Source organism: Euleptes europaea, chromosome 6 (assembly GCF_029931775.1).
Source record: "Euleptes europaea isolate rEulEur1 chromosome 6, rEulEur1.hap1, whole genome shotgun sequence".
Lineage (NCBI taxonomy): Eukaryota > Metazoa > Chordata > Lepidosauria > Squamata > Sphaerodactylidae > Euleptes > Euleptes europaea.
Window position 1 is genome coordinate 84,099,283 of NC_079317.1, and position 14,540 is coordinate 84,113,822.

At 43.1% G+C, this 14,540-nt stretch overlaps 2 protein-coding genes across 2 annotated transcripts in view; one reads left to right on the forward strand and one right to left on the reverse strand.

Moving 5' to 3' along the window:
- Positions 1-14,540, forward strand: part of SBF2 (SET binding factor 2) — a 247,743-nt gene that overhangs the window by 192,094 nt on the left and 41,109 nt on the right. The window contains exons 27-29 of the mRNA XM_056851939.1: positions 5,590-5,786; positions 13,045-13,182; positions 14,031-14,126. Of these exons, the coding sequence (XP_056707917.1) occupies positions 5,590-5,786; positions 13,045-13,182; positions 14,031-14,126 (431 nt within the window). The remainder of the gene's footprint in view (positions 1-5,589; positions 5,787-13,044; positions 13,183-14,030; positions 14,127-14,540) is intronic.
- Positions 1-14,540, reverse strand: part of SWAP70 (switching B cell complex subunit SWAP70) — a 309,546-nt gene that overhangs the window by 113,305 nt on the left and 181,701 nt on the right. The window lies entirely within an intron of this gene.

The window sequence follows — 14,540 nt, forward strand, 5'->3', positions numbered from 1 at the left end:
AAAGAGGGTTTGGTTTTTTTATATTCACTCAGGAATTTTGCTGGGTTTGTTTGTTGGGTTTTTTCTTTTCTTTTTTTTACTTCTGTATCCTTGGTGTTTCAAGAACGTTAATAATCCCTGCTGATTTGTGGTAGCTGCCTGGTTTTGATGCTGGTAAAGTTTTAATTTTACTTGATTGAAAGCTGACAGGATTGTTTTAATGTGGGTTTTATACTGCTTTTTGGTTTTAATAGATCAAGTTTATTGTTAAATCAGTTTGAATGTATTGTTTGCCATTTGAAGAGTTTTTGGGAGAAGTAGATAACAAGCACCTTACATCAAATGAATAAAATACAGATAAAATTTGCAGGAAACTAAAACTGTTCAAATCCTGTACACAGGTATACTACAGTACTTGCAGAATTATCTGATTACCATATAGTGTTCTAATTGAATATTACAATTGGCAGTTCTGCTCTAGATGGTTTATTTGCCCATTATTAAATGTGGCAGTCGTGTTGGTGGTTTGCCGTAAGAAACTTGTAATCATGTACAAATGGAAATATGAATAGATTTGGATATATTTGCAGACTATATGGGGATGGTTTGCACAACAGGCTCCCACTGATCAACGAGCCACTTTACAGTTGCCAGATCTATCCAGCTGCCTTCTGAAACCTTGCAGGGGGCTCCTCCTAAAGATTCATATAATTGCCTGTTAAATGTAGTGCCAGGCTACTCCCTAGGTTCCCGAAAGGGTCTTCCCCTACATCTCTTTGAACTTCTCCCATTCAAGCTGCCATCATTTCCCTGTGAAGTCTGTCTTGCATTAGGAGTCATTCATGCACCTGCCACTAGGCAGCCTTCCCTACCAGTCACCCATTCTCTTTGCAAGCCAATTTTTTATTTTGGGGGTGGGGGGAGGATTACTTTTAATGAAGAAGAAGAGTTGGTTTTTATATGCCAACTTTCTCTGCCACTTAAGGAAGAATCAAACCGGCTTACAATCACCTTCTCCTCCCCACAACAGACACCCTGTGAGGTAGGTGGGGCTGAGAGAGTGTGACTAGCCCAAGGTCACCCAGCTGGCTTCATGTGTAGGAGTGTGGAAACAAATCCAGTTCACCAGATTAGCCTCCGCCGCTCATGTGAAGGAGTGGGGAATCAAACCCGGTTCTTCAGATCAGAGTCCACCACTCCAAGTCACCACTCTTAACCACTACACCACACTGGCTCTCCACTACCACCACGCTGGGGAGGAACTACTAAGCCACTTAGCTGAGCATCTAAGGAGTGGCATTTCCAGTTCAAGACAGGCTTAATAAAGCCTCTCGTATCCTTTGCAAGCCTTTCCTGCTGCTGGAAACCTTGTTCTGCCTTCTCAGCAGTGCCCAGAGAGGTAGAAATGAATGAGATTGAGGATGCACCCAGTCCTCTTTTCTCCTCTCCTCTATTTCTTCCTTACAACAACCTTTGAGGTAGGTTAGGCTGAGAGTGTGTGTGACTGGCTCAAAGTCACCCAGTGAGCTTCCGTGGCAGATTTGGGGTTTGAACTTAGGCCTCCCAGATTCTGACCTGAAACTCTTAACAACTACACCACAGTGGCTTTTATGGGGTGGCTGCTGTTGAGCAGTAGCAAGCAGCTAGGCCTGGGTGAGTCATGTAAGTTGCATGACTCAAGTAAGTTGCCCTGTGGTTTCTGCTGAGCCCTGTCCCCAGTAAGTCCTCCCTAAAAATCCAAAACTGCCCTGGAAAGGGCCTGCTCCCTCCCTCTTCTTTATACTGACAGAAACCAAGGCTTGAAGGCTGTATGGTTGCCTAGCAACAGCCACTGAGGGAATCCATTCCTTAAAACTTTTGTTGGGGGGTTTAACCCTCCCGTGTATTTATTTTTAGATTTCAAAATTTTCCACAAACGGGGCTGTTTTCAGGTTTGTAGAAAGATGTCTTTGTCTGTTCATGGCACCAGTCTCTGGATGTAAGTTTCCACAGATTTGGCCATGTTAAGAATTATATATTGACAAGTGGGGACCTGCAAGAAACTTGCAGGAGCAGCTATCTCATTCCCCCATCTTTGCTTCCTCCCCTCTCCCTCTACTTCTCTCAGTCTCTCACTCTTTCTCCCTCCTGCCACCCCGTTTCTTACTCTCTCTCTCCTCCATGCCGGTCACTTTCTCTCTCTTTCTGTCCCTCACCCCATCACTCTTTCTGCCCTTATCACCTTCCTGCCCTCCCCCACCTGCTTCCTCTTCCCCTTCCACAGGAGGAGCATGGTGGCAGCTCTCCCCCATAGCAGCAGAGGCAGCAACGGCTCTCCCAGAATTACAATGGATCTCCCAACTGCAGCAATCAGTTCCCCTTAGGGTTGCCAGCTCCGGGTTGGGAAATTCCTGGGGATGGAGCCTTGGGTGGGTGAGGTTTGGGGATGGATGAAACCTCAGCAGGGTATAATGCCATAGGTCTCCACCCTCCAAAGCAGCCATTTTCACCAGGGGAACCGATCTCTGTCATCTGGAAGCAGTTGTAATCTGGATAATCTCCAGCTCTCACCTGGAGGTTGAAACCAAATGTACAGCACACAGGCTCAATATCAATGATCAATTTTCAATTGTCAGTTTCAAAAAACAAAAATAAATTGTCAGTTTTCAAAAAGTTTACTACATATACTAATACAAACAATAATTTCTACTAGGCTACTAAAATAGTACAAACAAATTCCCAACAGAAAAACAAACACTTCTAATAAGGCATTATATTCATACCAATTTTAACAATTCAACACGACAAAAATCTCGGTAATGACTGAAGGAACAATTCATAGGGGAAAGAGAAAAATGTCCACCTTTCCCCAAGAACGAGTTCTCGCATGAAAGCAAAGTGAAGTGATGAGAAACAAAGCAGTGCCAACGTATAACATCACCTGGAGGTTAGCAACTCTAGTTCCCTGGAGGAAATGGCTGCTTTGGAGGGTGGACTGTATGGCATTATACCCTGCTGAGGCCTCTTCCATCCCCAACCTTGCCATCCTCAGACTTCACCACATCTCTAGGAGTTTCCCAACCTGGAGATGGCAACCATAGGCTTGGCCCCAATGAATCCTCCCTCAAAGGCCAAAATAGGCCTGGAAAGGACCCTGCCCCTTCCCTTGCCTTTTACTCATGGAAACTGAAGCCTGGAATCTGTGGCTGCCTAGCAACAGCCACTGAGGGTATCAGTTGCTTAAAGCTACAGGTGCTCCTTTTGTCATTTTCAGGTTTTTAAACCCCCCTCCAATGAATTTTTTTAAAGATTTCAGAATTTTCTGCAAACCTGGGGCACTTTTCTGGTTTGTAGAAAGAGCTGTCTTTCCCGTTCACAGCTCCAGTCACCAGATTTAAACTTCCAGAGGTTTGGCCGACTTCACTATTAGTTTATAAGATAGATGTATTGATAAGCATTTAAACAGCTGGGCAGAAGGTAAGCTTTATCTAGGGTTGCCAAAAAAATGTTCTGCCCCTTAATAGAGTCTTAATGGAATATTATTTACTAGGTGATGGTATTTACTTTCATGTCATGAAAAGCTTGACCTGCCCATTTCCACACATTAAGCCTCTATTAAAGGGGCAAAGCATGTTTTTTCTCCGGGTTATTGGCAACTCTAACTCCAGCACAGCTACCCCAAGGCCTAATACCCGTGAAGAAAATGTAAAACAAAAACTTCACACAGGTCTGGTAGCTGTTTTTCCTTAGAAGTTTTCATAACAGCTTTGTTTACCTGTAATTTTGCCCAATGTTTCAAGTGCAAAATCATACTACATATTTCCAAAACAGGAATTTGTTAGCAAGATTTGAAATACATTCTTTAATTTTCTATAAATGACTATAGATACCTGAATTCTTTTTCTGCTTTTTATCTTTCCATGGAATCTATTCTCTTCAAAACAAAACAAAAACCCCAGATGTAGCTTCTTTCCTGTCTGAACTTATTTTTTTAAAACTTATATAACCACCGGTTTGCATATTATAGTTTTAGAGCTGTATAAATTGATTTTGATGCAAGCCAGAGACAGTTGCTTGTCAGAGCCAAAGTCCTGGCAGTGGTTTAGTATGTTAATTCAGTGCATCTAAACATTCTTGCTCATAAAAAGTATCTATAAACAATCAGTCAAGGGCAAGTATGAAATGTGCATGCTGTTTCTTGCTGTTACTGTAGTGATCCTCTTGCTGTACTCTCATGAACCCAAATACACCATTCAAACTAATAACATCTTAAAAGACTGGATTGAGGATAGTTAAAAAGTATAACCCAGCTATAAAAGTGGTAAAGGAAGGAAAAAAATAAGCAGTCATTTAATATACTAGGAGAAAATGGAAGAAATGTCTACACAGCACTTAAGCAAAGTTATCATATTGTAAAGGTTAGCAACAGACACAAAAAAACAAGTTAACATAGAGCTTTATAAATCCCCCCTGCCAGTTGTTGTTTTTTGGACTATCCTATCCCCAAAACAACTTATTCCAAAGTAAAATAGTTTGAAATCAACAATAGGAACAAATAATTAATGTATAAAAACAAGTAGCAGACAGTACAAAAGCTGGAGATTAATGCAGTGGAAAGGCCTGGCAAAACAAAAGGTGTGTGACTGTGCTCCTAAAAGAGCAAATGGTATGGAGTTAGGTAAGCGTCCCTAGGAAGGGATTTTTCAAAGAGGGGCCATTGTTGCTGACGATCTTACCTCCTAGTGTGGTGTAGAGCAGTGGACTCTAATCTGGAGAACCAGGTTTGATTCCCCACTCCTACACATGAAGCCTGCTGGGGGTGACCTGGGGCCAGTCATAGTTCTCTCAGAACTCTCTCAGCCCCACCTGCCTCACAAGGTGCCTGTTGTGGGGAGAGGAAGGGAAGGTGATTGTAAGCCACTTTGATACTCCTTAAGGGTAGAGAAAATCAGGGTATAAAAACCAACTATTCTTCTTCTCTTCTTCCCTCAGTGGCAAAACTAGGCATAGCAATCCCTGTAGGCTGGGCTTCAGAAGAATGCATTTTAAACACTGCAGAAATGACGTCTTGCAGTTCTGAGAGCCAGTGTGGTGTAATGGTTAAATGAATTGGAGTAGTATCTGGGAGACCTGGGTTTGAATCCCCACTTGCGCCACATTAGTTAGCTGGGAGACCTTGGGTCAGTCGCATTCTCTCAGCCTAACCTACTTCATAGGGTTGTTGTGAGGATAAAATGGAGGAGCAGAGGATGATGTAAGCTGCTTTGGGTCCCCATTGGGTAGAAAGGTGGGATACAAATAGATAAATAAATGTCCATATATTTAAAAAGTACCTTGTTAATTTTAACACCGAGCTGCATACAATTATAAAGGGTAGTTGGACTCTGCAGAAGTCTGGTACTTTCCTACTCTTCTGTGTCATTAGGGATGGTCACAACTGGGTGGAAACTGGGGCAACTGTTGCTAGAAGAATGTAAAACTTGGCATATTGGTGAGTTTTGGATTCTTTTCCAGACTAATTCACTGCCTCTACAGGAATACATAAATGGCATTCCCCCAAATGATATTAGTGGTTTTTTGCCTCAGCTGAGCCATCTAATTACCCTATTTTTCCTTTTCCCATTGATATAGCTATCCAGGGCTACTAGTGGTACCTCAGTCTGTGCAAGACAGCAGCTTGCAGAGAGTAGCACGCTGTTATCGACACAATCGCCTACCCGTTGTCTGTTGGAAAAACCCCAAAACCAGCACACTCCTGCTTCGAGCTGGTGGCTTTCATGGCAAAGGAGTTGTTGGCCTTTTCAAATCTCAAAATTCACAAACAACAGGTGAGGGAATATTTCCTGGGTAGGCTATTTTAGAGAGAAAGAGAGAGCTGTATATCTGTTTTTGCCACATGCCTTTAGTCTTCCCAAAATCATCAGTTATGCCTTACAACATAACAGTAATTGTAAAGTCATGGGTTTTAACATCTAATAAGCTTTGGGTATCTTTTAATGTTATTTATTTTTATTTTTCTGTGAAATGTTTCAAGTTTCAAATGAATGCTGACTTTAAAGAGCTAATACTTGGAATAAATATAGTGAGATACAATCATGGAGTTAATTATGGGTTGGATTACTTATTTCCCAAGTCGTTTCCTTCTAAAGTCTCCTGTACAAATCAGCGTCAGAGGCAGGATCCTGGATGTTATTGGCCTGACTTAATACAGCAGATTCTGCATTCTGATAATCTGACAGATTAAATTAAGTTTAGACATGCATCAAGCTTGATTATGGTGGCCAGTTCTAACCATATCACAATGCCTTCATGAAGTTATTCTTCATGAGTTCAGCTAACCCTTGGTTGCTCAGTTAAGAGTCTTGGAGTTATAGTGGACACAACATTATTGCTGGAGAAGCAAGTTAATGCAACTGCAAAAAAAGGCTTTCTTCCAATTCAGCCTAGCTGGAGGATGACCCCTTACCTGGAACAGCTGATCTGGCCACCTGGATCCATGCCACAGTAACATCAGGACTAGATAACTGTAATGCTCTGTACATTGGTCTTCCCTCAAAATCAACTCAGAAACTCCATTCGGTGCAGAATGCTGCGGCCTGACTATTGTCAGGAGCTAGACAGAGCATGCACATTCCTCTCATTCTGCAGTCACTCCACTGGCTGCCCATCAGTTATTGGACTCAGTTTAAGGTATTGGCTATCATACATAAGGCCCTTCATCGCCTTGGACACTCATATCTGCGAGACCACTTCTCTCCCTTTGCCCCGCCACAACAGTTTCGCTCCTCTGAGCAGGACTTTCTGCAGGTACCAACCTAGAAATGGGCAAAATCAACAACTGTCCATTCACGTGCCTTCTCTGTTGTGGCCCCACTTTATGGAATGGCTTGCCTGAGGAGGTCAGGAAGGCTCCCACTTTCCTGGCTTTTCGCAAACTATGCAAAACTGAATTATTCAAGAAGGCTTTTCTACACAGGCAATAGGGTTTCACTGCACAAAATGATTCACAAAGTTACTTGGATAAATGATTAGGGACTGTGGACTATGCTACTATGTATAGGTTACTGTAAGTAGGATCCTACTATGTAATTTTGCATCAGTTAAGGTGTCATGTTAATATCATTGCTTTGCTTCAATTTTGTTTTTAGATTTCTGAATCAGTTCTACAACCCTAATCCTATTGCACTGTTTATTGAATGTCCCGTCCTGTCCATTGTATTGACTCACTCTCTATAATCCGCCTTGAGTCCCAGTGAGAAAGGCAGATGGATCAAACATGGAACAGTAGTACTGTTCTTTGTATTGTTACATGCTCCCCAGTTCCCTAAGCAGTGGGAAGTTGCAGGGGTTAGTGGTTACTGAGGTTGGTTCTCTTTTGGAAACATAGTGTTTAGGTAATATTTGCAAATGTACAAGTATTGGACAGGACAGGGGTCGGCAAACTCATTAGTCAAAAGAGCCAAATATCAACAGTACAACGATTGAGATTTCTTTTGAGAGCCAAATTTCTTAAACTTAAACTATATAGGTAGGTACACTGTTTATTAACTTAATAAACTTTAATTAAAGTTTTAAGTCTTAATTAAACTGTAGGTACACTGGGGGGAGATGCTAGGGTTGCCAGGTCTCCAGCCACCACCTGGAGGTTGGCAACCCTAGTAGAGGAAGGGAGGTGGGAAGGATGGAGAAAGTAAGGAACTGGGAAAGGAACGAATGAAGGAACTGGGGAAGGAAGGAAGGAAGGAAGGAAGGAAGGAAGGAAGGAAGGAAGGAAGTAAGGAAGGAAGGATGGAAGGAAGGAAGGGGGAGGGGCGGAGAAGAAAGAAAGAAAGAATGAAAGAAAGAGAGAGAGAGAAAGAAAGAAAGAGAAAGAAAGAAAGAAAGAAAGAAAGAAAGAAAGAAAGAAAGAAAGAAAGAAAGAAAGAAAGAAAGAAAGAAAGAACTGGGAAAGGAAAGAGAAGGAAGGAACTGGGGAAGAAAGGATGAAAGGGAAGAAGGAAGGGAAGGAAGGAAGAGGGGGAGGGACAGAGAGAAAGAAAGAGGAAGGAAGGAACTGGGAAGGAAAGAGAAGGAAGCAACTGGGGAAGAAAGGATGGAAGGAAGGAAGAAAGAAGAGGGGGGAGAAAGGAGAGGGGGAGGGGGAGGACGGCGAGGGATGGCAGGCCTTTCTCTGGCGGATGTGCGACTGTTGAAGGGCTGCCTGGCCCTCCACGAGCGCCCTGCATGGCAGGCCGAAGGCTCAGGTGGGGTTTGGCGGGGCGCATTCAAACCCGGGTCTGCAAGCTGAAAGAGGCGGCCGGTCGGGGACGAAACGCTTTCCTGCTGGGCCCCGGGCTTTCCCCCCGTTCCCCTCCGTGGCTTGCCAGCAGCCTCACGCGGGACCAAGTCGGAGCCTGCCGGGGCTTCCCTCCTCACGGGCAAGAGGGCGAGCAGACCAAGGGCTGCCTTCGGAGGGGGAGAGGGGCGCGTCGCCCTCGTCGCCGCTCCGGGAGGGAGCTTGCAAGGCGCGCCGGACCTCCCTCGCCTCTCCCCGGCCAGCCTATCTGCAAAAGCCACCGAAGGGCACGTGGAGAGAGCAGGCGGAGGAGGCTGCCGCCGGGCTGGGGGTTGTAACCTCGGCGTCTCGCCCGGCAACCAGCGACGCGGAACAATGCACAACAGGAGGGAGGCCAGGCCTTCGTCCCCCTGCCGCGGAAAGAGCCGCACTCAAGGCCTTAAAGAGCCGCATGCGACTCGGGAGCCGCACTTTTGCGACCCATGGGACAGGAGGAGGCAAAAAGCCCTCCTAAAGGACAGCTGATCTGGTACCTCACAAGTGAGAGAGGTCCTGCTTCAGGCAACTCCAACACAGTCTATCTGGCTATCTGTATCTTCTCTTTCTCTTTCACATTGACATCCATCTTGTCTTTCTCTCTGGATAGGTGGGAAGCTTACCTCTATCAACTGTGATGGACATAAACAAGACCATTCCCTGACACTCAATGCTAGGGTTGCCAACCTCCAGGTGGTTCACAAAAAATAACAGCACGTAGCCCAAATATCTAATTCTGTTTCACAAAGGCAACATACAGTATTATACAAAAAAACAACCTCACTCTAACTGTCTAAGTACACGATACAAAAATAAACTGGACAAAAACAACACAATGTATGAATTCAATCATACCCCTTATAAAGTCCAAAACACATTATAAGCCAATGCTGGCCGTATTCAGGAGCACAGTCTTCGGTAACAAAGTTAAGAAAACTCCTCTGCTGTCACCGTGCTGCTTGAAAGATTCCGGCTGGCAAAGAATGCCTCTGGCTCCTAGACGTAGCACAGTCCGATATGTTTCTAAAGCAGTTGTGCCATTCAGACAATCAGGTCTTGCAGGGGTAATGGAATGATAGCCACAAGATAATAAAGGCAAAGGGACGTGTATCCTAGGTACTCAATCACGTTTCACCATAAGGCTTCTTCAGCCTAAAATCTTCTGTGTGACCATCGAGGGTTCTGTCAATTGATTTGAAGTTTCAATATGAAGAAGCCTTACGGTGAAACGTGATTGAGTACCTAGGATACACGTTCCTTTGCCTTTATTATCTTGTGGCTATCGTTCCATTACCCCGGCAAGACAAGTCCGGATTGTCTGAATGGCACAACTGCTTTAGAAACACATCGGACTGTGCTACATCCAGGAGCCAGAGGCATTCTTTGCCAGCCGGAATCTTTCATGCAGCACGGTGACAGCAGAGGAGTTTTCTCACTTCGTTACTGAAGACTGTGCTCCTGAATACGGCCAGTATTGGCTTATAATGTGTTTTGGACTGTGATTGGGGGTGTGATTGAATTCATACATTGTGTTGTTTTTGTCCAGTTTATTTTTGTATCGTGTACTTAGACAGAGTGAGGTTGTTTTTTGTATAATACTGTATGTTGCCTTTGTGAAATAGAGTTAGAAATTTGGGCTACATGCTGTTATTTTTTGTGGGTCACTCTCATTACAGCATAGGGTGTTTTTTGGATTCAACCCCCAGGTGGTGGCTGGAGATCTCCTTCTATTACAACTTACCTCCAAGTGATTGAGATCTGTTCACCTGGAGAAAATTGCCATTTTGGAAGGTGGATTTTATGGCATTATACCCCATTGAAGTCCTTCCCTTCCCAAAGCTGCCCTTCTCAGGCTCTACCTCCAGAATCTCCAGGTATTTCCTAACCCGGAGATGGTAACGCTACTCAGTGCCCATCTCCTGTAGTTAATGCACATCACTCTTCCCTTTGCTATGTAGGTAATGCTGGTTGGGAAGGTGGGATCATGAAGGACATTGTGCTTCCCACCTTCAGTTGGGTTCAGCTGACACTTGCTGACTTGGTTAAAAGCCTAGAGATTATACTGGATCCAACATTACTGCTGCCATTTAATGCAGCTGCAAAAAATCCTTTCTTCCAGCTCAATTTAGCCTAGAAGATGGTGTCATGTCTTGACTTGGCCATTTGGGCCACCTGGATCCATACCATGGTAACATCTAGACTAGACTCCTGTAATGCACTGTACATTGGTCTCCCTTTGAATTCAACTCGAAGACTCCAATAGGTGCATAATGCCTCAGCTCAGTTATTATCAAAAGCTAGGTAGAGCATACATATTACTCTCATTCTGCAATCACTCCATTGCCTGTCTGTCAGACACTGGGTTCAGTTCAGGGTATTGGCTATCAAACACAAAGCCCTTTATGGTGTTGGACCCTCATACCTGCAGAACCACCTCTGCTCCACCCCAACAGCTTTACTCATCTGATCAGGGCCTTATGCAGGTGCCACCCTGCAAATGGACAATAGCAACAACTGCCTGTACCTTCTCTGTTGTGGCTCCCATCTTATGGAATGGCCTGCCTGAGGAGATCAGGAAGGTTCCCGCTCTCCTGGCATTCCTCAGACTGTACAAACTGAACTATTTAGGAGGGCATTCTTACACAGGTAATAGGGCTATGCTATAACGGAATGGTTAAGAAAGATGCTTTAATTAAAGGAGAGGCTGTGGACTATACTGCATATAGTATGTACAATCTGTTGCTGTTTTGGCATCATTTAACATGTCAAGTTAATATTTATGCTTCATTTCAGCATTTCTTTGGATTTCTGCAATCCTAATCCAATTACGTTTGTTTATCGAATGTCTCATCCTGTTGATTGTATTGACTCACTCTGCCTTGATCCCAGTGAGAAAGGCAGGCTCTAAATGACCTAAGCAAAAATAAAATAAAAATGTGCTTCTTATTTAATAGATCATCCTACAAGCTCTACAACTTCATACAGTTTCTGTTCAGATTTTGTGAGTCAAGATGGAAATAAACCACAAATTTCATATTATAGGGGAGGAGGAGGAACAGAATTTACTCTGAACGCCTGTGATTTAAAAAAATTGTGACATTGGCCTCCCTGAACCACATGACCTGTGGAATTTCTGAAAGGGGAAGTGGATAAAAGTATTCACAGTTAATATATAAGTTAGAAAAGCAGAGGGTCATTCAAGAGTTCATTACAAGAATAGATTTTCATGGCATAAATAGTTCGGCATAACCCTATATGAATGACATACTACTTTGTAGCAGTAGAAAAGAGCAAGAGTCCAGTAGCACCTTAAAGACTAACAACATTTCTGGCAGGATATTAGCTTTTGTGAGTCAAAGCTCGCTGCTTCAGAGCTGTGACTCACAAAAGCTCATACCCTGCCAGAAATTTTGTTAGTCTTTAAGGTGCTACTGGACTCTTGCTCTTTTCTACTGCTACAGACAGACTAACACGGCTACCCATCATGATACTGCTTTGTGTACGTAAAATATATACACACACACCTATATATGTTTCACGTACACTAAATAGTATCACGATGGGAGCCGTGTTAGTCTGTCTGAAGACATATATACTACTTTAACTCCCCCATCCATACATGTCCTTAGCGTGTAAGAGCGGTCTTCAGCATGTGATTAGGATTTGAGTCACAGTCTGCTTTCTTAAACAGGAAAGAAGATTTATTACTAAAGATTAAACTACAGCACATATGTAGAAAATAGCTGCCAGGCCTAGCAGATACAGATCTAAGGAAAACAAAACAAAAGTGAGTCTAGCATTTAGTTACCTTAGATGGAGTAAGCACATCCCCAAACTCCTTACTGCCCTTTTGCAGAGTAGTTTGGCTCCCAGCATAGATCACAGCATCCGGGCAAAGTATTTGAACCAAGAACAAAGAAAGATTCCACCTTTTAACGCTTCTGCCTGCTTAGGTGACCACCCCCCCATCCAGAGTTAGGAATCCTGCCCCTCTAGGCTCTCCCTATCTGATCATTTGGCATGTGGCCCTTGTCTCCCTATCCCTGATCAGGTTTTTTTTTTATGACTGGCATTCATATCCTCTGTTTGGCATTTAATCTAGTCGGGCTATCTCCAGCAGAACTCAGTTCCTGTCGTCTGTCTCTTCCTGGCTTGCATCTTATTACATCTTCTCATGTGAAAATAAACAATTGCCATGGTTTCAGGATCCCCATACATAACTAGTTTAATTTTAAGTACCTCATCTAGGCTTCTGTGACTGGCTGGAGACCCGGGCTGCTGAACTGTTCTTTAAAAACCACCTGTATATAAATGCATCTTCTGTGTTATTTTTATACAACTCCTGCCTCAGAGATCAGTTCACCTTGAGAAAATGGCTACTTTGGAAGGTGGATTCTATGGCATTATACTCGATTGAAGCCCCTCCCCTCCTGAAACCCTCCCCTCCTCAGGACCCACCCCCCAAATCTCCAGGTATATCCCAACCCAGGGCTGTCAACCCTACTTTCACAGGCAGTTCTTGTCAGGCAGTGCCCTGGGAGTAGCATGAAGGGGATTAATATGTTATACAATTCTGATTTACTGGGCTACTTTTTAATTTAAGATATTATTTTTATGATTTTTCTTCAACGTGGTTAACCTGCTCTGAACCCTAGGAATGGGTTCGGACCGCTATATGCATAAAGTTCAATACTGGGTGTTATTTTCATTCTGCCTTTTCCAGAGTGAAATGTGCCAAATAAAAATTAATATGTTCTCTGCGTTCATTTCCACAGCTCCTACTTCACTAGAATCATCAAGCAGCATAGAACAAGAGAAATACCTGCAAGCCTTATTGAATGCAATTTCAGTCCATAGCAAAATGAATGGCAGTAACACTCTCACTGTCAGGCCAACGATTGCTTTGTCTCCAGGTAAAGTTATACATTTGTACAGCTGCAGTAAAAAAAAATAGTATCATTCTTATTGTGTTATTGTTAGTTTTGCCAGATGTCTATACTGTTATCAATGCCCAAAAGGCGCACTATCCACATTGTTAATCTGTCTTTAAAAAAAAAAAAACTGTTCATGATAACAACACATTTGAAAAGTTAAAAAACATGACATAACATAAGTAAAATAAGCAGAAATGCTAGTTTAATGCAAGCTGAGCAAACATACAGTGCTTAGCTCTAACTGTTAGAGGCGTGTGCAAAAGCAATGGATTGCTTAATGCACTCTTACAAACATGGGAGTATGTTCTGCGTTTTAAGCAACCCTAAAGTTAAAAATGTAATATATTCTTCTGGGTAAGTCTGGATGACGCAATTAAGAAATTCATTAATATTCTGTTCCAGTTGTCTTGTGATGCAACCTGATAGGGTTCATACAAAGGTAACGCTGCTGTCTTAGACACAGGAGCATGCTACTTGCCAAGTATGTCCATTTGGCTTGATCAATTGGTGAAATCAAGAGTATCTAAATTCTGGCTTTTCTCATAACATAACACTGTCACCAATTTGTGCATGCCTTGCTTCATTTGTTGTTAAATGTTTGGATTGCATTAGCCATACCTAACCTTCTGTGCTGCTGCAAATGTATACGTGTTATTTCTAATACTGTGGAATGACTTTTTAAGTGTGGGGAACTGGCAGCAATTACATGTGTAAAGAATGAAAAACAAGACTTTTTATATTAGGTTTAGAACAAGTAAAAATCTCGGTAATGTTGGCCTGAATGATACTGTACTTTTAATCTCTCCATTCTTTTTGACTGACTTTAGGCACTGAAAAGAGGGCTTCAAGAATGTCCACTGTGTTTAAGCAGGTAGTGCCAGGACATTTGGATGTAAATCTATCCAATAGCTTTGCCCGAGGAGGTTAGTAAGACTAGTTCAAAGCCTACACACTGATGTAATATAAAAAGATGGCTGAGGGTTTGTTCTTGCATTATTCTTCAGTTTGTAACTATACAGCACCTGGATACCAACCTGTCTAATACTTTTGGCTGAGTGGTGTCCAATCACTTTCCCAAGAAAGCACATGTAAAAGTCAGCCTCATTTGTCAAGGGTAAGTCATATTCAAGAGCAGGCTTTCCCTTGTTGGAAAAGGAAACTGCACACACTGAAGGCCGAACTACACGTTTTGTTTTTTTAATACGTCGGGTTCCTTGGACCCAACTTGCTTTGCCCACAGCCACACAGCAGCTGAGAAGAACAGCTTTTTAAAGGATCACAGGGGCCCAATAAGGCTTGGGACCATAGCATGGGCGGGGGTGGCTCCTGTCTTCCCT